At 42.0% G+C, this 25,217-nt stretch overlaps 1 protein-coding gene across 1 annotated transcript in view; it reads right to left on the bottom strand.

The window, feature by feature from the left end:
* The window catches only part of LOC139711438 (uncharacterized), a 178,102-nt gene that overhangs the window by 71,091 nt on the left and 81,794 nt on the right, over positions 1–25,217 (bottom strand). The window contains exon 5 of the mRNA XM_071623320.1: positions 10,965–10,994. Within this exon, the coding sequence (XP_071479421.1) occupies positions 10,965–10,994 (30 nt within the window). The remainder of the gene's footprint in view (positions 1–10,964; positions 10,995–25,217) is intronic.

Raw genomic sequence — 25,217 nt, forward strand, 5'->3', positions numbered from 1 at the left:
CGTCTTCCGCCTCGGCAGCCATCACAGCAATTTGGGCTCGTTACCGAGCACGAGATGAGCCAATCATGGCAAATCACGACTGGGACAAGGACTCCACATCAACCAATTTCCTAGGCCATTTTGGGCTGGTTATGTTTTCCATCCTATCATCATCAGCCATTCTCCCTCCCCTCTTCTTGTCCTTTTTTTTTTTTGTCAGAAAAACCCCCTGAGTAGATAGTATACAGACCTAACTGTGCATGTGAGTACATAGTTGGGCTGTTGTGGTTGTGGGTGAGAGTGCACATAGAGTACTATTTTCTAGCTTTTACTAAACATGAAATCTCATTTTGCTGTTTGCTGGAAAGCAATACTAATTCCTCCTCTTTGCACACGTTTCACTTTTGTATCATCACAAAAATGTCTCTTTCCCATGCCATCCACATAAAAATCTTTCTGGTTTCTCCATCTTCCCCCCCCCCCCCCCCTCCCAAAAAAAAAAGAAAAAAATACTGCTCGGTCCCACCTTTAATTTCCCATTCCTGTCCCTAACTCTACAGGTTACACACAGATGATTGATAGAAATGTCAGTGCATTAAACAACAGCAGGCACAGGCCATGTATTGTATTACATTACACAGAGCTGTAATTGACCACAAAAGTTGACTCAACAAATGGTTTGTTGCTGAGCTGTTATCGATAGTAACCTCGTGATGGATAGCCACTCTCTTTATGACATTGGGGCCTGGCCAGACAAATGCCTAGTTACCACGATCCATGCACTAATGCATTGTGTTTCCACGAAAGATGGCTGCGATGCACTTTTTTCTGTCGGTGGATGACAGGTGCGCCTCCATGACAAGCAGAAGGTATTAATTAGTCCCCGCATCAATCAAGACGACAGCTTTGGTGAGATGATTGGCAGAGTGAACATACTTTGGGAAAAAAAGGCCCACCACCAATTACAATATTACAAACACAAATGGAGATGTCTATTTTTCAATGATAGAGGCCCTCGCTCACTTACTCTCAATGTCGCAGGATTTCATTCAGAGTGACAAACTAATGCGTGCCTGATTACTTGGATCCTCTCATCGTAAAGCAGCCGAGAGGAGCTCCGTGCATTTACGGAAGATGAAGGGAAATTCAATGAGCACTCATTTCAAACTCACTCCAAGATGGACAGCTACTTTGAGTTGACATTTCAAATATGCTGATTTGACGATACAGCGCCTTCCTCACTTCCATCACGTGGAATTAGACGGAACGAGAGAGGACAAGTTAAAGAGGACTACGAGGTAAACATAATGAGACATGTTGTTTTTTCCATGACAGTTATCATCCCCCTGGTTATATTTGCGGAAGGTGCAGTTGCATAAAGAAGACTGACACATCAGAGACAAACTATCAGCTTCTTCATAGACAACTTGCATCTGCATGAATTTGACCTCTACAAGGGAAACAGAGAGGGAGAAAAAGAGACGGGGGGGGGGGGGGGGAGAGAGAAAGATCGCATCAGTATATACTGCACATGGTGCAAATATATGGGAATGGGAGGTCTTGGTGTCATAGAGGAACAGCGGCGATACAGGAGCGGTAGCAACAACAGGAACCAGCGGGGATTGAGAAACGGCGCGGAGAATGGCGAATGAGATGTAACAAAAACAGTGCCCGAGGGGGTTGACAAAAAAAAAAAGGAGCTTAAGACAGACAGAAACTTTAAAAAGAGAGAGAGAGAGAGAGAGAATGAATTAGAGACAGAGAGGAAAAAAAAGATATAGAGACGGGAGGCGACAATCCCGTGCAAAAAGAGGTAATTATCGGACATGGAGTGACAGGGCAGGCAGTCCTTAATGATGCGTGATGATGATGTGGAGTCCCTATATTCTCATCCAGCCGGGCAAACAAGAGTTGATGGATGCGTTGAGTGGGAGGCGTATCACCGATGACATATTCCGCCAGATTTATCTCAACCAGACCCTCATCCCTCCTCCCCTCCCCCCCCCCCCTTCCATTCCATGTACCATCCTTGTCCGCAAAAAAGCCTGGGCACTCGTTCTCTCGACGAAAAACGTGTTAAATGCTTGGACAGGCGTAATTTGGCTGAATTTCGTCGGAGGAGTTGGGTAAACAGGGACTCGATTCCTGACAGGAAGTGCAGCTCGCAGCGCAGGAAGCTGCTATTGTTGCCACGGCGATATAACTCTCTGACCTAATAGAGGGCCAAGACCCCATGAGGGGGGGGGGGGGTAGAGGGGAACAGGTGGGAGAGGCAATAATGGCCAGGAGTAACCACACCGCGGTGTTGTTCTCCTTCCCCAAGGGGACACAGTCTCACCCTCTTCTATAATAGCAGCAATTTCCACATGACAAAAGTGAGACGTACAATGGAACGCAAAACAAAAGCAAAGAAAGGGAAGGGGGAAAAAGAGAAATGGTGGAAAATGTACAAAAAAAAAAACCTTTGCTTTTTTCTTCTAAGTCTCTATTTTTTTTTTTCGCCAAAGTTTTCTGCCTGCCGCAAAACGAAACAGACACTCTTACGAGCGCACGCCTGTTACTCCCAAAGACGGTGTCAGTTGTCCTGCCGGGAGGTGCAGAACACGGGCTGCGGGTAACTCAACACCAACCTCCTCCCAATGAAATAATGATTTGTTAAAGCCGTCATGCTTTGGTTTCTGGCGATAGGAAGCAGCGGGGAGAGAGCGGGCCAGAGCAGGAGGGAGAGGGAGACAGCGGGGAATGGGAGAAAGAGAGAAAGAGAGAGAACGTTCTGCTGGGGATACTGAAAATAATTCATTTTCAACTGCTGCTGGATGGTTGCCCTTTCGGGCAGCTCATTGGCACACGGCCGGCTGCATTGGCTTATGCCTCAATCAATACGATTTCTCCCCAAACGCCTTCTTTTCCATAGGCAGCACAGACAATAGATCCCCCTCCCCACCCCCACCCCCCCCCCCCCCACACACACACACACCCAGCAGCACACAGCATCATTCTCACTTTTTACCCACTCTCCTTCTGTAGGAGAGTCATACAAGCAATGTGTACTTGTACTCACACTGTAGGAATGAAACATTCTGGCACTCGATGGTAAATGAGCAGTCATCTATCCACGTCAAATGTTACAAACTTGAAAACTTGAATTACTCTCTGTTCAGCTTCACAGGAATTCTGCCTCAACTTTCGAGGCCGCCTTGGCTAAACATTGGCAGACAATTAAATTGGCCCAATTTTAGTTACATCCATCACACACATACACACTGTGAGAAAAAGCATACATTAGCATAATTACTCCTCTACGTCTCTTTCTTTTTTCTTTGCCGTAAAGGCACTCATACAAACACTGCACATTGTGCACATTGCTTAATTGCACCTTTTCTGGAGGCAATTCATTAAATATTTGAGGCTCACAAATTTCTTTATTCATTTTTCATCCCCTCCCCCCCCCCCACCTTGAAAAAAAAAACCTGTATATAGAGGGGTCCCTCATAGATAAATACTAATTTGGAAATCAGAAGTCTTACAACAATCTCACTCTACCCCCCCCCCCCCCAATGTCATCTGCATAATCACCCCGTAGGGTCAAAATACAATTCATTACATATTTGCATCATGATGATTTTCAGATAGTAAAGACAATAAACATATTACCAAAATGTTAGAATATAAAAGCAAAGAGTGTGGTAGTTAAAAATCGAAATCAGAAACAATTCTAGACATGGACTTTTAAGACAAATCCAGACAAATTTGAAACTTAGCCCTAGAAAAGCACCATTTGCTTTCACATTCAGCAAATCACAGAAAATACATTTTTGACAATTTGCACTTAAATTTCCTATTCTTGCAAGTGTAGAAGCTCAAACGCATCAAATCAGCCTTTGAATACTTAATTTTTTCATCACATTCTACGTAGGTGCTTTTCGTCACTGTCAGCGCTGAATATGATGATATTCAAGAAGTGACATTTGATTCCTCTAAAAATGTCAGAGGCATCTAACTAGACGCTAGAGGCAGAATGTAAATATAGAAAAGCAACACTGACACTTCAAGTTTGTCATATGATATGCACATGAATTCAACTCTTACACACATGGGTAAACAATGCGTAGGTATCTATCTGGACAGTTGGAAGAAGGGATGAAAGAGGGTATAGGCCTATGTCCCAGTCTGCAGCACAGATTGGTGTATAGCCCCATTTTGACAGGATCTATTTGCCAGAATTTGAAATGAATTTTCAGTAGTGAAAATCAGATCTACTAAGTAGCCATACTTGAGCGGGTAGAGTTAAGGGAATAGCATTAATGGTGTAGGTAAGTATGGCGTAGTCTGCCGTAGATTGGTCTTTCAGCAGAGTATTTTATACATAGTCAAAGGGATTCAACTTCAAAGACTGGATTCTGGCCTGGAATTTTCAGTTGGGTTAAGGTTGAGTAAGATTAGGGAGAAGGTTGTTGTAGCATGGACCCTACCTAGGGTCCATGGTTGTAGGTATGTTGTGTATTAAAAAAAGTATGGAGAGGATAACAAATAGAGGTTGGGCTAGATTTCAATACATGATGCTCTGCTGATACAAGACACAGAGGGAAGAGAAATGAAGAGTACACGAGGTAGCGATATTCATGATTATTCCTCATATTCAAATACTGTCACAGGACCTTAGGGCTGGCGTAGAGCTGAGAGGAAATATCAAAATAAAGCCATTTGACTCCTAAAAGCGAAGACAGGTGCTAGCAGAAGGAGCTGGCAGGCATCACACATCAGGAATGGAGAGAGGACCCAAGGATTCGCTAAGACCAATCAGTACACAGCACATTTCCATATTTTTTTCCCCCTCTTGTACTTTTCCCCCTTTCCCCTTATCCCCCCCCCCCCCCATGATATCTCTCTTTAGGCATCTCTCAGTTCTTCTTAATGCGCGTGTTGGGGCGTGAACCATTAACCATCACTTGTATTGATCGCATTTTCCCCTCCATCACGTCCCGATAAGAGTTTCGGTGCTCCGTGAGGGCAGACAAATATTTTTCGCTCCCTTCAACCCTGGTCCGCTGTCTGTTTCTGCTTCTCTGGCCATCTTCCCTCCTTCCCCCCCCCCCCCCCCTGCCCCCCACTCTCCATCTCTCACTCCCCAACAACATGTCTGCACAAGGCTCGAAGATGCTCCTTTAGTCAGACAACCAATTACCGTAAAATATCACACCATCATGTCATGTCATCCATGGATCAGGTGTATAGGACAAACACGCCAAAATGAGTAAGGAATAGCATCAAATTGATTTCTTGTGCCGAAAGTGCAGTGCCAATGTTCTCTTACAATGAGAGAGGACGACGGAACAAGAAGCGAAAATATCAAGTATCGCTCTACAAGTGACCATTAATCTGCCACTTCTGATGGAAAATTTCTCTACAATTCCAAAGACACTGAGTGTACATCACGCATGCTTGTATGGATGGCAGTTTCACTTTGGGGGACGTATTCTGATATCACGTCAATAGCGGGTAGAAAATGGTCCCCTCAGTTGATGACACAAAGAAAGCTTCATGGAGCACAGCACTCACTGTCTAGACTGGCAGTATGACCTAGGCTGACGACCTGGGCTTCCGAATGGATGACTCCTACACAGATTCTCCTCCACTTCATTAGGGGTGCATGAACTGGATGCACAATCTTTCACAGTGTGGAGGTTTCTGTCTGTCTGTCTGTCTATCTGTCTGTCTGTCAGTCTTTTTTTTTTCTCTTATATGATATGAACGGAACCTGCAACAAACAAACGCATTAGGGTGGAGATGCCAGCCAGAGTTAAAAGTGAATGCTCCATGCTCTTTCCTCTTCACGAAATCTCTTTTTGTTTTGTTTCAACAGACAGATTTACATTCTGATTACGGTAAAATCCAATTGGTGGTAGACCCATGCAAACAAATCCAAAATGTTTGATAACAACAACCTTCCACTTTGGAAATTGTTATGCTGTGAAGTGTTCGACACATCCTTGGGACTGCATGGATTCTCCAGGCCGATAAAAGATGAACGACACTGATGAGTTTCACTCGCCTGGCCATGAATCAAACATGCAATGTGGCATGCTTGCAAGCAGCTCATCCTTCTCTAGCTGTGACGAGCCCATGTTCGTTTGGATACCAGACACAAAACTTGCCAAAACCAGGGGACCAGACCCCCCACACTAGCCGAAACGCAGAGACACGACCTTGAAAAGCATTTGCTTGTGACTGGCATACCCATCTTCCTTTGAAACAAAAATTCATCAAAAAATGATGGCTCTAATTAGTTTGATGGCCCCAACAGCAACTCAGCATCCAGTGATAACTACCCTAGCTGGTGTATCATGAGTGTGCAACAAATTGATGAGCAATCTTTCATGCATGCAAAGGTACTGAAGCTGGTGTCAGTGTCAAAGTACTGCAAATCAGTGACCCAAGCAAGAAAGCATTTACTTACTCTGTACTCTAGGCTAGAAATTAGAATCAAGCAACAACATGTTTTCTTTGCCAGGTTTGTATGCAAGGCTTGTGTTTGTAACATACAATTGTACACTGCAATATCTTTGAATACTTCAATAACAGAGGTTCTTGGTTTCTAGAACAAAAGAAAACACAAAAAAAGAGTGTCTTGGTGGCAACTGTAAGCCTTAGTTCAATCAAGTGACGTCTCTTGCACGGCACATGCATCACATCAGGAAACGATATCCACACCTTTGTAAGGACGAAATTTTAACCTGTTCACATCTATCCAGTAAAGTAACGTCACAATACCGATTGGGAAGAAGCTACGAGACTGCCGTAGTGGGTTAGTGGGCCATCCCTGGCCTAGGAGTACGATATCCTCCCCCCCCCCCCCCCCCCCCCCCCCCGTCCCTGCATGACCCAAAACCTTGTCAGCATGACAAACACCTTTAGCCCCATCCTTACAAATGACCTATTCCTCGTAGAACCACTAATTCCTCACTGCTATTGCCCGGAGTCTGCAGGTAAAATACCACAGTTCAATACATTCCCTAGAGTCCTTGCCATGGCTACCCTTTCCCGTTCAGTTTTTAGTAAACAGTACAGGGGAAAAGAAATGTGCCGTGATTGCTTGGTGATGGCGCATTAGGGGGCTGACGAGAGAGTACGGGTGGTTGCCAAAAAGTGCAAGGGGACGTCCTTTTCCGATGACCGATCGCTGATTCTATTATCCAGCGAGCGTGGTTGACGGGAAGCATCACCCGTGCTGATCTGCCGCGAGATGCGGCGAATTGCGGCATTTCTTGCTTCGTCAGACACTCTCACCACAAAATCGCTGCAATCTGCGAAGGGAACTGTCTCCATTTTGGGGAGAAATGAGTTTTCGGATGATGAACCAGGCGTGATGGGAGTGCTTGCCTTATCCTCACAGAAGCTAGTGTGTCAACTTCATACAGCCTGCCCCCTTAAAACATACAAAAATATATTTTTACACAGGAGCTGTTCTGACAGAAAAACATATCAATCACAATTAAGTGTATAAACTTTGGTAAGACAATGAAGTCTTACACTTTTGTATGCACAATCAATCAAAATAAATACAGTAAATGCAGCTGTAAGCAGACAACAAAAGAAAATGAAACCTTTTCCATGAAGCAGACCCTGCCCCTCCAAAAAGAAAAGACAATATGCCATCCTACCTATACCATTTCTTGCAACTTTTACACAGAATTCTATAACCAAAACTCCTGCCTCTTCTACCTACTGACTCAACAGGAGGAGGAGGAGGGGGATGGGGGATGGGGGGGGGGGGGTGGAGGGGAGTGAGGGAAACGATGATTCCCAGGATATTACCACAGGAGGTCTTGTGGCGAAGCGTGCTGCCAATCCTGCTCCGGGAATGAAAAATTCATTACGCTCAAACACGCACGGACACGTAGTCATCTCAGTTCATCAGGCATTAATTAGGAGTAATGAATCTATGCAGAGAGTGTCTCTCTCCCCCCTATACAACTGCTCCATCATCACCATCATCTCAGCGGCCACAAAACACATCACATTTCACCTTGATCATCTGCGTTTGTTTTCCTTGCTGGGTTCTCCCCACCCCCCCCCCCCCCTCTCCTCCGTCATTCATCTTTTATTCATTCGTTGCTGCTGCTGGTGCTGCTGTGTTTCTTGTTGGCACCCGTCTTTCCCTGCTTTTCTGACCGACCCGTAAAATTACTGGTCGCACGCAAGCCCCGGGGCTCACCTTGTTCATTACCCCACAATTAATCGCAGCCTTGGAATGATAACGCTGCGCTCCCGCAGGATGCTAATCAGTGTCCAAATGGTTTAATTGCTCAATCTCTGGGCTAAAGCCCAATTAGGACATCAATGGCAAATTGGGCAATGTCATTGCTAAGAGTGGCTCTGCGGTGGGACGATGCAAACCAACTTTGTGTGGCACAGAAGCAGGTGGGGGGGGGGGGGGGGGGGGAGGAAAGAATTTGCAATAGTACAGTTGATTCATCATGCATCATGTCTTCATGAAAATAAAGAGTTTCTCTTTACATCATTGCTTTAAGCAATTTGAGATCATCGTAGCATTGAAGAATTGGAAGAGGGATGGAACACTCTCATCAGATTTTGTTGCACTGTAAACAGAAAGGTGCACAACCAATGGACACACTGACTATTTGCCATTACATCGGTAGCCGTTCGGCTCAGTAAGCATATGCTCGTCTGGGTTTATTGCACGCCGATCAATACCCAGAAATTGATTGGCCTGGCTGGCACAAAGCAAAGCAGCCACATGATCACCAGACAAATTTTCACAAAATGACGATTGATCAGTCACGGAATCAGATATGACAACCGTTACTCCACAGAGCATTGAAAATCTATTCTTCCCGGAATGGTTGCATCTTGCTTGTCATCTGAAACTTCTCCTGTTTATTTTTCCCCTTGTTCTTACATTTCATCTATTTATCTGTTTGAGGAGGAGGTATTCAGATACTATTTTTTTTTGTTTCATAAACATATATATCTAAGCCATTTCTCATGATTCAACTAGCACCTCTTTCAATGGTTTTCCACACAACACACACACACGATATTGATTGAGAGCCTCGAGTCAAAGTACAAGAAGACACTGGAGATGCGTTCTGAGATGCATCCACAATTCGCTGTCATCCGTGTCTATTTATGCCACCCCCTCTTTGCTCACATACTTCCTTCTATTTGTATCCCTTTCACACATTTCACCAACCTACCCTTCAAGCTTTCACAGCACAGAACCTCGGGGAGTATCAATCACTTCTTTCCATTCATCGATGGCCTTCCATTTTTCCCCTTTTCCATATCATTCCTTTTCTCTCCAAAGATTTCCCTTCTCGCGCTCTTTCTCTCCTATCCACTTCAATATCTTCTTCGTACCTCCTCTGAGAGCTATATATCTCTACCTTCCTTTGAATGTATGTATGCCAAGGTAGCGTTACACTTTAAGAGGATGCATTCTGCATGCCCTACGTCAATACTTTCTTTTTCTTTTCTGACCAGAAATCTTGATACTGCTCATTCTCCAAAGATGCATCTGGGTGACACCCTTTGTGGTGTTGACAATCCATCCAAGGGCGACACTGAAATAGACGAATCACCATGCAGCCCCCCGCCCCTTCCAGCGGGAGGGCAGGGTGGGGCACAAAGAGGGGAGGCCAATTACATAATTGACAGCCATATTCTCATTTCACAATAATCATCAACAAAGTTCCATGGAGACCTAATCCACAGTGTCAGTTCCCTTTTGTTAGCATCTCCTGTGAGTTGATCTTGGATTTTTATGGGGGCAATTACGCATCAAGGTAACAGATTGTCCACTGCATGGAACACTGTCCAATTTCATTGTTATATTCTTCCCCTTCGTAGTATCTGAGCAATCATGTTTTGAATACCCCCACTGGTTTCGGTTTCGCTACAACTCTCGTACAGGAAAATGCCGTAGGTCGCTTGTGGTTGCCCATTCTGTTTTGAAGGGAGGTTCTGTTCAGCGTGTAACAGTTCCCCCCACCTTACAGGAAAATGCCAAGATGCCAGATTGCATTGCCCTCTTTCCTTCAGACTCTGTCATGACAGAATAGAAAAAACAACAAAAATGAAAAATTGGATGGGATATCAGCATAGACTCTGTGCACACAGAGTCACGCAGATCTCAAGAAGGATCGCTGACTGCACATGCAGGTCATTAAAATGCACTCCAATCCATACGAAGAAAACTGCGCAACAATCACCAACGACTTTTCAGAGCACTTTGGCTCCACTGCGATTAAATCTGGAAAAGCAGACGGCGAGGTCATCACTGGAAGAATAAAGACATCTGAATAAGCAGCTTAGCTGGTGGCTTGGATGGCAGGTTGACACTGCACTTCTGTTTGACGTTTAAACTCGGGTGATGTGCAGCTATGAGATTTATTGAGTACTGGTGTCAACGACGGAGGTAACAGATAACATCTCTGGGACATCACCTCTCAGATATTTGCACTCCACACCTCCCTAACACCATTCATTATGGTGACGGGAAGCGATGGATGCGGGGGATTGTAAAGTCCACACGATGCCAAGTCACGTTGCATCGTGGTGGTGGCCATTTTGTTGGTGAGTGTGGCAGGCAGCCAATACAACTTGCGGTCTTCTTTCTTCAACGCTCTTGGTAATGGTTTTTTTTTTTTTTTTTTTAAAGAAGATTGGAAAGCAGCAACAGATCATGAGGGGTAAAACTATTGAGGGCGGACACCAGAGGATACATGCAATCTTCGTGTCACATACAACATGTCATACGTTCCACCAGTCTTGCACCTTACAATGACAACCACTCTACACATTGCACTAGCACACCTTTTCCTCTTGTTAACTCTCTCACTACCATACAAATTTGTTTGTGTGCGATGTCAATAGCACAATGAGATTGTGACCCTCGAAGGGTTAAGGGAGGCCAGTCAACACAATTTAAAAGCAGAGCATAATAATATGTCAAATGCACTTACCGGGTCATCCTGGTCACTTTCACTGTCGCACTGTAGATGGAAGAAGGAAAGAAGGAAAGAAGAAACTTTGATGTTAGAATGCTTTAGTCTGAGATACAGGATTAATTACTTCAGCAAGCTAATCAAATGTGCGACACACTCAACAACAAATACATTGTAGGGTGTTTATGGGTATTTGGTTGTCATACACAAACATTACACTGCATGTGACTACAGGAAAAACCTGTGTTATGACAACGTCGCTGGGAACATCAATTGTACCTCATTATAATTGGTACCTTGTTGTACGTGTACTGACAAAGAGGCCTGCTAAAAATGACTATGGGCAATCAGGACAGCCAAATACACCTCATCAAAAGCTTGTTATCATGGGTTTTCCCTTCAGCAGTTTTGGGAGGGTTGCAGTAACTGTTTAAAAACCAAACACCACAAAATTTATGAAATAAAATAATGGGATTAGTTTTTTTTTTTCACAAGACAATACAATAACCCTAACTGGATATCAAGTGTTATTATTATTTCTCCATGCCAGTTAAAATGCTTTGCATTTCTCATGCCATGTGTTCTTTTTTTTCTGTTCTCTGTTTGACAGGAACTTCACACTTATTTTTTTTCTTCTCAAAAGCATAGGCCTATAAACTAAGAATAATGGTGGATTAAAGAGCACTTTACATCTCTATCAACCAAATGAACACAGGGGTTTGAAAGTACTACAAACAGGGGAATCCCATTATAATAAAGTTATTGGGAACAGTAGTCCTCTTCTGTTATAATGAACAAACAAAGAATACAAAGATATGTAGAAAATAATTTGGGACCTGACTTTTCACTTTGTCGTAACCATATTTCATTACAACAGTGCTTGTTATATTCGGAGTGCACTGTAGTTTGATTTGATGGAACCAATTCCCACTCGCTGGGAAGGGGAGAGTGGGGCACATAGTCACATTAGCCTTAAAATTCTACCCAGTGACTACTGGGTAGAATGTCATCATCTCGACATGTGGAAACTCATATCTCCAGCATGTTATTTCATACATAGCGTCAGTGAAATATGACCAGGAAACCAAATCTTGACATTTGTGGCCATGTGTATTCTTCATAATATTCAAATCATGGCGTCAATTATACGATACATGGATAAGTTAAATTTTCAATATGACTTCAAAGGCGTCCTGTGCTTTCTACACTGAAGTGAGATCTGTAGATCTCAAAATTATTTCAGAATACTTCATATCATTTTCATAGCATTGGAAGTTGATGTCACGGCAGATACATATATACATATATATATTTTCTTCTTCTTTTTCCAAGCAACTTTGAATTATTTTATAATCATAAACCTGCATGGTTACCAGAAACTTCATAACAAGAACCATAGAAACAAACAGCGTGATATGATATCTTGAAAACTGTGCTCACACTCGCTGGAGAAATCGGATCCCAGAGTACAAAGGCAATATTCCTCTTTATAGTATGATACCCTGCCTGCTATAACAATGTACGGCTCACACGACACCAGCGATTCACGCCTCTCTCATTGGTAAAGACTGTATGTAGATGCATGACTTTCCGCTTCCAGGGCTTTTATCGCTGCTTCCCACTTCTTAAGGAGAAAGGGGAAGGAGAAACAGAAAGCGAGAGAGACAGACAAACAGACATAAAAGAGTGACATATAGACAATGTCAGAGAGAGAGAGAAGAAGAGAGAGAAAGAGAAAGAGAGAAGGAGAGATGCCACGAGATATGCCGGAATACAAAGGGGGAGAATATGACTAATTTCAGCTATTTCTGCATCACGAAATCCTTGAAAATAAAATCTGCTGTTGCTTCACTTTGGTCAATTGTTCACTTGCCTTTGCTACCGGTGCACTTCATAAAAATCGTGGGGGGAGAAAAAAATATGGTACGTTTTCGTTCCCTCTGTTATTTCATCTTCTCTGATTTCTATGGCTTACCATTTCACCACAGAATACAAGCTAATCCTGACCTTGCAGCCATTATACAACACATGACTGCCAAGGCACGCACTCCAAACACAAAGACACAGCATGGATTCTACACGAATTTCCTCTTTTTCAATCTCAGTGTATATGTCTATGTGTATTTGTGTGTGTGTGTGTGTGTGTGTCTTTCTCTGTCTTCGTCTTCTCCATCGGTTGCCATGGAAACTGTATTTAAAGACACTCCAAGGCGTGGCGTGCAATTACCTTCCAAAAGTGATTACAAATGAGCAGGATCTGCTGTGTGCTGCCAAGGAGCAGAAGGGAGCAACGCCAAGGGAAGTGTTGGGGGAAGAGAGCCGCGGTAATGAGAGGTTTAATGTTGCCCAGTAATGGATGCGCCCTGACAAATGTATTAACAGCTATAATTTCGCAGCCACATTAGAAGGCAAGATTCAAGGTGGGGGTAGGAAGGTGGGTGGGCGAAGCTATACTTCACACCGCAGCTCACTTAGCAGGTGGCTTATTAGCCCCTGAGAAACAAAACCCCAGCACACTGCATTAACTGAAACCAATCCACACTTCTACATTACCGGCTACCTTGCAGGTTATGGCACTCCACCGCAAGGCATGGTGGATGGGGGGGGGGGGGGGGGGGGGTGGAAGTTAATGATACCAATGTCGTAATCGTGACACATTAGGTTCACATACACCCACGTTCTGGGTCCCAGTCCTACAGGTGCATGAGAAAATAACTGATGATTGTCTCAGGCCAAATGGAAATGCACAGAAAATTATGTTAAAAAATTTTCCCTGCTTGCAACCTTACTTTTCTCATTGCAAACCAAGAGATAAAGGCTAAAAATTTGACAACAGTCAAGAGTAATGCACATCGTTATTAATAGATGGAATAGGGAAAGCTTTAAAAAAAAAGAGAATCAACATAACTGAATCTCATTCATGCTTCATTGTTACTCTTTCTCTCCCTATCTCTCTCTCTCTCTTTTGGCAGTTCTAGACTTCAGATGGGTTTGAAATTAAATCTATAATAAACGGGAATTCAATCTCCCTAAATACCAAAAGAAATAGGGAGTTCAAGACAGCTCCTGACTATGCCTTACAAAATACCGAATAGCAAGTGGTGTTGAATCCATAAAAATTTAACAACATACTATGCTAATATTGACCAAGACATGAATATGATTGAAAGAAATATTGCAATGAATGCCAAACTGGTAAACAATGAAACCACATAAATGGTCAAGCCCAGAAAACAAAAACAAAAACAGACCACTGTGACAAAAAGGCTATTGATATGTGAATTGTTCTCGTTGTTACCCCCCCCCCCCCTCCAAAGCACATGAATGATCATGATTTCTAGCTGGGGGTAAAATGAAAATTAGATGCTTGTACGCCAGAGCGATAATGCACAATAATTGCGCAAAATTAGATGCAATGAATCCCTAATTAGCTTTCTTGATTCAATCTAAAACTAATTCATGTCGCGCGCGAATGAAAACCAACAAGTTTTGCGAGCACAAACTAAGCCAAATTAGCAAGCTAATGAAATGTCTGCATCGAACCCTTCAATTAGCTCATCTCAAAATGCCTAAAGAATCTATTGAAACCTTCCCAGGGGGCACGTGTTTGTGTCTGTCCTCTTAGCCAGCGGCAGCAATAACTTCCACATTAACTCAATTAGCCTCTTGCCTAACGAGTTAAATTGCCAGTAATTGCAGCCCGTTAGGCCATCTCAATATCTGCAACAACAGTGGCAATGCAAAAAAATTCTTCCATATTAAATGAGAAATTATGATAGTGTCAGTACACATGTGTACATGATTGCATGTTTGTGACTGTGTGCGTGCTGTTTTTTTTTTTTTTTATGTGCGTGTACCTATACTGTGCATGACCAAACAGATCTAATCAGCACTTTCAGTGAGGAAAAAAAAAAATCGCAGTAGTCCCTGTTAATCATTAGAAACATGGGAAACACACTTTCATCAATTCTGTCTCTAAGCATCCATGTCCTTCCCACTAAGATTAACCCTTTCCCTATAAGATTTGTAAATCCCCATAGACTTGCAGCACCCATAAGCTAAAACATAGGCACAGACTTACGTGTACTTTGGGTATGCAGGTGCACACTTTCCGCTATAATCAACAAAAACAGAAACAATGAGAGGTATATGAATACAACTTCCATGCAGTAGTAGTTGCAGTATTGTTGTTGTTGTTATTGTAATACAATAGTAGTAGTAGTAGTAGTAGTAGTAGTAGTAGTAGTAGTAGTAGCAGCAGCAGCAGTAGTAGTAGTAGTAGGTAGTAGTAGAAGTATTAGAAGTAGTAGAAATAGAAATGGTAGTAGCAGTCGTAGTTGTCGTCGCAGCAGCAGCAGCAGCTGTAGATGTTGTAGTGGTGGTAGCAATGGTGGTACTTGTAGCAGAGTTGCAGTAGTAATATAAATAAAACGGCACATTCCTTGAGAAGGGTTTACATCAAGCGCCATTTCTTTCATGTCACTTTTGCATCAACTGAATGGAATCTCAGCCGCATTAATGCTATCAGCATAAGATGTGAAACAAGTGTATCAAGAAGGGGAGAATTCTTTAAAGGTGCATAGTCCCGGTGTTTTAGTCAAATGCGTATGCGGGCGCACGGCGCAAGTTTCCTATAGAGACCTATGCTATCGACTCCTCTTTGGCGCTTACGCTGTGGCCCACTTCCCCGAGTCCGAAGAAGTCCGATTCACTGTAGTCAGTGGTCCGATCACAGTTCGGCTCATGATTCGGCCGAGGGGGATGACAGCTTCAGCAAACTTCTTTTGTGATGTCATAATAAGAAGCACATATTCACGCACCCTGGCATTACTACAGACAACAAAGGCAATGTTACTTAGCAACACCTACGCACTTTACTCTTGATGACAGCTCAACTTCGCTAATCTTCGTATCAATGCTAACGGTGATTGGCAGTATCATCAACAGTGCCCTCTACACTACCGGGACTATGCACCTTTAACATACTAGTAATTTCATGGGGAAACAAAGAAAGTCAAACACTTAGCCTGTTCTTTCATGTGACTAGAATGAGTCTTAGCAGAATATTGGAAGCAACAGATTGGTTTATACCTGTAATACTGAATGGACGTTACAACATAATCTATCCATTTTGAAATAATTCTGAAAGCATTTCAATGAATTATTACACATATACAAACACACACACGCATGCACCCAACTCATTGATGATACATGGTGCAATACACCATATATATTTCCCTAAATACATGATATATGTTTCCCGGTATACATGATATATGTTTCCCTGAATACACGAAGCATTCATTTTCTCTCTGCGAAATTATCTCTGGCAGCAAATGTGAGGTTTGTTAGAAAGGTCAGACATATCCATCATTGAGATAACCAGAGTGGTTATGACCTCTCTTTCAAATGAGGTTAGGGAGAAAGGACAAACAACAGGGTAAAACTAAAAGGGACTTTCCCAAGTTAATTACACCATACAAGCACCATCTAGGGGAAGGCAGATGGATAGCCCCTGTTTTTGCTGGCTTGCACTGATCTCTGAATTTAAATATATATTTGTTGGATTCCAGCAGGATGAGCTGAATATCCCTCCTGGACACCAGGGATTATCCAAATCTCCTCATCAATTCTTGATCTTGCCTTCCCCCTTCCCCTATCCATGTCAATCCCATTAACAAACGACCCCAGGAGCTATTGCAGTTCATTGGGTAATTCATCCACTTCCGAACAACAGCAACAACAGAAAAGGACGTCTCAGCATCTTCACAGTAGCTGCTGTTTTCATGTACGTATATATTTTATGTACAGATATTTTTCTGCGAATGAGGTCATAGACATTTTCTCAAGATATTGTTTTTTAGACTTGATATCAAGGCTACAGTACGTTGTAAGTGCACTAATGCCTGTCCGTTAACTAAACCATTTTATACGATCAAGATCAGGTGGCGATATTTTTGCGTGGAAAATTGAGCAAAGAAAATGGGATTCCATCGTGATACAAACATGATTCACAAAATCCGCGCAAATCAAACCCTCCCAAAAATAACAACTTTTAGTTTATTGTATCCATTTACACAGAGCAAATGTTGCAATTGATACACAAACACACACACACACACACACACACACATCACACACATATATCGATTAAGTACTGCCACAGATGCATCACAATGACTACTTTGCTCAAGAAAAAACTTAGTCAAGAATGCACTGACAGATCAGTTGACAAACGTCCAACAGTTCAAATGATAAGATACCTGGACTAGAATACAATGTGTGAACAGTGTTCATATGAAATCAAGGTTTCTTCAGCTTGTTCATGCTTGGCTAAGAATGGTAAGTTATTACAGTCTGTGTGGTAGGAGTCTGTTTGACTGCATGACCTTGACCTTTCTCTCATGAGACTCATTGAACCTCAAAATTTCATCACAAAATCCTCGCAACTTTGCCTTTATAACTGCTGTGACACTATAGTTTCACTACCCTGTATTCTGAGTTGCACAAGTTTGGGCAGTCTGACCGCAAACTTATCGCAAGACTAACAGCAAAACTGCTAGCGAAACTCCCCGCATGCACTCGAAAAATGTCTAACTTCTTGCAAAACTACTCTTTTGTGTAGTGAGGCCAAGGGCAGCTGACATTTTCAGAAGTTTGTCACACGATTTAGAGGCATTTTATGTTGTTATACGCAAGATTTGCACATAATTTTGCACACTATTGTGCATTTGCATATTTCATATTCAATAAACAAGAAAAACATTCACAACATGAAACTTTCAATGCAAACTAAAAAAAAAAAATGTGTCTACTACAAATACATGCATGTACTAGTAATACAGGGATTTGTTGAACTTGTGGGTGCATTTTACTTTCACAAATTATGGCTCCTTGCAAAATTCGCACAAATTTCTGATATCATAGTAGTCTCCGAAACATTCTAGTTACTGTTAGGAGTACAGATGATATTCCTGCCCTTTGTCCTACACCAATGGTACATGTAGCTGTCTTGGTATTTATTACTATTCTTCTTTTTTTTCAGATCTGAAGATAATTAAGGTGTATCTTTATTTGATTTGCACAGACTGTAAATAACCACTGTCTTAGAATACAGTATTTTCTGTGTGAAAATACACTATATGTCTGAATGCATAGATTTTATTTCTGCATTCATATATTTGGAATCTCTCTCTCTCTCTCTTATTTTTTTGGGCATTTATTAGCATATTGAAAAACAATATATTGCAAAAAACCTACAATCCAATGATGAAATCATACAAATGTCTCAGCGTTTTTTGCCCATGTGTCTTTGCCTTTGAACTCAAGGCAACACAGAAGAGATACAATTCCAGAATGTTATTGCATACGCCGAATATTTTGTGAGGTTTATATTTTCGCGAATTTCACAGGTCAGGTGCTATTCGCGAAATTAAATACACACGAAAATATTGACCCTGATCACGCTATGAATGTGAATACGCATTCATATTTCTCCGTTCAGTACAGGACTCCACAATCGCGAAATCGTCGGGAAGTTCCGATTTGTGAAAATTTAGACTCGCTGAATATATGGCGTATACTGTATATGCGACAAAAGGACAAGGGGCGGATGTTCGGTCAGAAAGAAGAGAAAGAGAGAGAAGAGAAAAGAAAGAGAATGAGATGTATTTGGCATACTGTGCCTGCGAGGATATCACAGCCAGAAAAAAATATCTGCACTCAGTCACAGCTATCATCAGTATTCATTGACTGTGGCCGGGAGTCAGTGTTAGATATCTTGGGATTTTCCACGTCAAATCTTCGGCTCTGACTAAAAAACCCACCCCCTGGAAAAATACACAATCAGAGACAAAGAGAAAGAGAAAGAAAGAAAAAAGATAGAAAGAGATAGGAGAAAAAGATAGAAAGAAATAGAAAGAAAAAGAGAAGGGGGGAGAGAAACCAGATGGTTTCAAAAGAATTGATATCGGAAAGGGCAAATCTGATGCCGTGTGGAAAAGTTGTAAGACAAATAAAAGAGATTCTTGCAGCTATTCACAGAGTTTCAACGTTAATCCAGCAAAGGTCCTCAGCGTCTCTAAGTATCAATGGAAATCACCAATCAAATTTCAGTGAGAGGAACACTGGACTTTTAAACAATGAATGCCCTTCAGCTTCTGCAGCATGAGATCTTCTTTTCCTCCAGAATTTGTGAGGAAAGTATTTAACTATTATGGTGCTGTAATTGATATGTAAGCACAGAGATGTCAAATTCCTTCTTTTTATTAATGCTCTCATTCAAATATTCCAATGAATTTAATAAATAGATACAAAGTGCCATGAGATTATTACCATGGAAGGGGAAATTCTGTGTTGGCAAACACATCTTCTAATAAACCAGTCTTATGCGGATAAGAATGAAACCAATCTTGCTAAGATACTTCTTTTTAGTTTTAATCCAGGACAAAAACCTTTTTTTTTTTTTAATGCCCTTGGCAACTGCATGGAAGTCATACTTCATCAGAATAATATCAAAGATAACAATACCATTAGTGTTAGCACTACAGTCATCATTGTTTTCATTTTTGTTTTTACTATAATTATTGTTATCATCATCATATCATCATCATCATCATCATCGTTTACATTATTTACATCATTGTTTAGATTGTTTACATCATTATGATAAATACTATCATAATACTCATATCTATTTCCACGTGAGATGTCCTCAATAATTGTTGAAAAAAAAAAGAATGCATGAGGGAACCTGATGCTGATGGCAAGATATTTTCCCATGATTTTACAGTTTTACCGATGTGAATTCCCTGCGGTTGTCGAAATCAGCAGGGAGGAAGGTGTGCAACAAAATGGCTCAGTGACCTGAAAAGACACGATTTGTTGAGCAAACAATTCATGCTTCCCCTTTATATCCCCTCAAAATTAGACAGAAGTCAGGGGACCCACGGCTAGCCATTTTGTGTTGGAGTGGATCGGTTCTCCCCCCCCCCCCCCCCCCGATTCCTTCTTCTTCCATTCTTGTTTTCTGTCCCTGACATCATCAAAAGCTGCATTTGAAGACGGATTCATAGCACTGTCTAATAATCAGATTGCTACATTAGCCTACCATTATCCGGGGGGCTGGAAGGCAATCCGCTAGAAAGGGGAATACATTAAAACTTCATGAGGGCGCACCATGAGCTACCTGTGGGTCCCGATGCCAATGCCATAATGGAAAATAAACCTTGGCAGATAAAGAGATGGAACAAGGGATGCAAACGAGATGGATTTTTGGTCGGAAAAGGTTAAGGAAGAAAGAAGAAGACTCGCTTGAAAGGGAAAGTGGGTTTATTGTGTCATCCTTTTGTAAGCTGGACGACTTCCGCCAGGCTTCTCCGGCCAAATCCCCCCCTCACTCGGAGGATTCTACCCTGCTCGAGGCAGTCAATCATATCGTTGATACCACAAGGTGATGCCTCTGAAAGCTAAGCCGGGAGAAGATGGAGCGATGATGAAAAATAGATTGATAATACACAGATTTCAACAGAGTGAGGGTGAAAGAAAGACCTGAAAGATGCTGGAGTGTATGTAAGATTGTGTTTAAATCACAAACTCCCACACTGGATCATGTCATCCTTCCCATTAGCAATAGCTGGCTGTTGAGATACATCATTATTGATAATCACGAAGATGAAAAGAATAGAAACACACACATCAACAAGTATAGGCTTGTCTGAGAATGTAACAGTAAGACTGTCATTTCTCATGTGCATTAATTCCGAAGGTGCGATTTGCCACTGCCGAAGCTTCATAAGCTAATGAGCCTGTGCAATTACTGGCGGGGAAAATCAAAGACTGAGTTGGTATGTATAAAGTCATTGAAAACTATTAGAAAAGACACAATTTCATGTAAGGTCTGATGATGACAGGGGTATCATGGCATGTCAGAATCCTCGACATAATAAAGTAAACATCTTTTGAAGAGATGCCCTCCTTGAGTATGACCTTTTGTCAAAATATATATAACCAGAAACAGGAGTGTGCAATGGCTTGTTCTCAATATCAAAAGGTGCATAGGGGATGAGATAGGAGAGAGGAGAAACTCTGATAATGCTATCAAAAGATGGGAAGGGAGAGAGAGAAAAAAAGATAGATATATAGATAGATAGATAGATAGATTAGAGATAGATAGAAAGATAGATAGATAGATAGATAGAAAGATAGAGATAGATATATAGATAGATAGATAGATAGAAAGATAGATAGAAAGATAGATATAGACAGATAGATAGATAGACAAACAGATAGATAGTTAGATAGTTAGATAGACAGATAGATAGATAGATAGATAGAAAGATAGATAGATAGATAGATAGATAGATAGATGGATGGATAGATAGACAGATGGATAGATAGATAGATGGATGGATGGATGGATAGATAGAAAGATAGATGGATAGATAGACAGATAGATAGACAGATAGATAGACAGACAGAAAGAGAGCCAAGATGGAGTGATAAAGAAAGCAAATGAGAGGGAAAAACAGGGGTGGGGAGCTGGGGAGTGAAAGCACACCAAAGTAAAGAGACGTTGGTCGAACTGGATGCACATGTCGCGCTGAAACCAGAGTCTCGCAGGTGCCTCCCTGCCCCGCCATCTCGGCCGGAGATAGTGGCATCGCATTCTAATCCCGCATTACCAGGTGTAATCACCATGCAAATGGGCAGGCGCGAAAGCGACGACATGCAACCTCTTTAACAATGCGCTTTTCATGCCTCCATCAAAAAAAAAAAAAAAAAAAACCTAACTCCATCCCCTCCACCCCTCCGTGGCTCTCATCTTGCACACAGATATAAATAGAGATGCAACTTCCAGGGAAATCCAATAGATGCTGAATAACTGTACTCTCTGCTTGGCGCTCCCATATGCCTACAATCCATGTTTCCCATTCCTCATGTAATGTTTTTCTCTTCCCTTATTCTTTTTTTCTCTCCTCATCGGCAGGAAATGATCTTCAAACACCTGGAATAGAGAGCTTATGGGCATGTTGATGAAAACAAACACCTCTGTCAGGTTACAGCCACTGGTGGGGTGGAGAGTTTAAAATGAAATCAGAGTCTGTACATCCCGCCGACCCTCGCTCAGAAACATTTGATTGCACCGACACAGACAGACAGACAGACAGATGCAGGGAACAAGCATGAGGAGGTCCACATCAGCTGACCCTCCCCCCCCCCCCTTTCTGGTTCTCCTTCCTTAGTTACATCAGATATCACATCCCAAGAGATGATGCATGCATGTAATATTTTATGTGGAAAATGTGGTGAATCTCCCCTTTCTAATACATTGCATGAACCTTAATGGTAGAAAAAAAAAATGTGTATTTGATTGGGAGAGCAAATCCTGAACCTGTACCTGCAAGCAAAAACTAACGTGTAACCTTGCTTATGCTCTACTGGGGTTGTGCTCATCGTCACATTCTATCAATGATGCACAAAGTGTGGACCTATATTGTATTTAATCTGATCTCAGCCTAGATTTAGCATTTTATCAAGTCTCATATAAATTTGAATGAAGGTACACTTAATGCAATGCATTGGTCATATTTTCTTCCTACCAGAATGTGAGACAAATCATATTTGTTTGTTGTTGTAGTTTTTTTTTTTTTTTTTTTTTTGGGGGGGGGGGGGGGGGAGGGGTGGGGGTTGGGGAGAGAGAGAGAGAGAGAGAGAGAGACACCGAAGCCCATAAGCTACATAATCATAAACATGATACAGTTTGTGAACCTCACATTGTAAGATGAATGTGAGTAATTAGGAACCAAATGTTAAAAAAACATATACCTGGTGACATTAATACCAGCATTATAAAGATTTCCCCTCCCCCCCCCCCCCCCCCCTTCAACTTCCATGAGGTGTAGTGCGAAAAGAAGACTGATATTCAGTTCTGGAAAGGAATCAAAGACATCGGGAGAGAACTCTCTCACATTTATCTCTCATCAGATGTCCCTCTTTCTATCCCATGATGACAGCAGGTAATGCCACCGTGATATCTTGCATGATCGGCATATCATCTCTCCTGTCACTCTATGAGATCTTCTCCCCTTCTATACCAATTCCCCTCCTATCCTATTACCCTCCCCAATCCCCCCCCCCCTTCTCCCACAAACATGCACATGCACACACACTCACTGACACATAAGCTAATATAGAGTATCAAAGTAATGATGTCACAGTCTTTTGTTATTGCTTGGGTTCAAACCAGGTGTGTGCTTAAACAATTGGGACAGGTGAGGTTGTTTAGGACCAGTTTCCATGGTGATGAATTCCTATGACATCACACTTCAGTACTCTATATTTATGCAAGTAGAATACTTGCACTGATGTGCTTTAAGTCACATGACTAATAACCATGCTCACAGACCTTGCCCACCCCCCCCCCCAAAAAAAAAAATTATATATATAAAATTATATATATATATATATATATATATATATATATATATATATATATATATATATGCTGACGCATAATTGAAAGCAAAAATCATATTTTGGCTTTAAAAAATGGGAAAACTGTCCAAAATATGCATTCTTAATCAGAATTCACAAAGAAAATTTGCACTCACAGAACATCTTCTTATTAGCTTCCTGTTATCTTTGAAATCAGCAGCTTCTGTGCTCGTATGCATCAGTGGAAAATGAAATTGTCAGAGGTTCATTTCTTTGACTTTTTTTTTCCATTGAATTCTCTGTTCCTAGCTAGAAAACACAACAATACCAGCCATATTTCTACACTTCTATTTGTATCTACCAGTAGAAGGCTTCATGATACACCATGTATTCTTTCTTAAGTAATGTTTGTAGTCCTTTAAAGGGTTTACTCACTCTTGACATTTTGGTCGGCATGTTCTTAACATTTTCAAGAGAATTTTCTTGAAAACGATAAGAGACCAATATGCCGAGAGTGGGTAGGCCCTTTTTAGGGTCACAAACATGCATAAGAAAGAATGGTGTACCATGAACCCTTCTACTAGTAAACATTCTACCGCCATGGAAACCTTCCGAGATTTTATTTGTATCTAACTTCAACAAAAATTATGCTAACCACACTTGTAAATACATTAAGCTGGCTCTTCAGATTTCACAAACTCGAATGAATTTGGCCGTTTCCCACACATACTCCATTCATACCCTGCAAACATCCTATTACTATCAATAGATGCCCAACACCTTGGACCTCCAGGCAAAAAGAAAGCCTGCATCACCCAGGGATGAAACAGTGCAGTGCAGAGAACCCTTAATCCAGGTATGAAATAGAAACGGATTACTGCACCATGTACAAACTCTCTCTCAAAACCCCTCCTGCATCTCAGATATAATCTAATAGTCGGTGCTGGTAATGGATGTCATTTTTTTTTTCTCCCTAACATGGTACTGTACTACAACCTCTGGGACAGGCAAGGTAATGAGAAAAGAGAGGAAGAAGTGAGGATGGGGGGGGGGCACAGGGAACACAATGATGAAGAGAAGGGGGCGAGAAAATCTCTTCCGCTCAGTGCGCTGATGGTATCGCTTTGCCGATTACTCATGCGTTCACATTGTCAAACTTGCAGCGGGGACGTTCTTGAGGCGATTTGTGCCAGGTATATTCCCAGGTGGCGCGCCCAAGTCGCCCCGCCTGCCTTTGAACTCTACGGCAATATACCGCGGTGGAATCTTCTCTGCGGAGAAGGCGAGAAATCATTCTCCGTTTATCCCCCTGTTTTTTCCCCTGTCCTCCTCTTTCCTCCTCCTTCTCCTTCTTCTTCTTCCATCATCGGTGTTGTCTCCGTGCCTGTTTGCAAGACAGAGTGTGGCCGTGGTGACACGGTATGGGTATTGAGGTACATCTTGGCAATTTTCATCGGCTTTGGTGACGGCTCAGGGAGTTTAAGATGGTCTTAGAAACGACCCACAGGGGAGGGCCGCTTGCTCCCAGGTAATCAAGGTGTGTAAAATCCCTGCCTATCTGCCTGTGATCATAACTTGATGATCTCTGCGCCGGGCTGCCATTACAGGGCTTCTGCCCCAATGTGTTTGCGATCAACGCGAGCTCCAATCCACTGATCCCGCGCATCTGCCTTAATCCTTCCCGGACCGAGCGTTAAACTCCTCAACACCATATACTCACACGGAGGTGTATGTTACATTCCAAAGGCTCTGGGAAGACTTGCACATGAGTTTGAGCAATCATGCTTCAACAGGGCGCTCATCTAACACAATGAATCACAGACCAGCACTTTC

This window comes from Diadema antillarum, unplaced genomic scaffold (genome assembly GCF_040938485.1).
Source record: "Diadema antillarum isolate AM-2024a unplaced genomic scaffold, OU_Dant_1.0 seq00001659_RagTag, whole genome shotgun sequence".
Classification (NCBI taxonomy): domain Eukaryota; kingdom Metazoa; phylum Echinodermata; class Echinoidea; order Diadematoida; family Diadematidae; genus Diadema; species Diadema antillarum.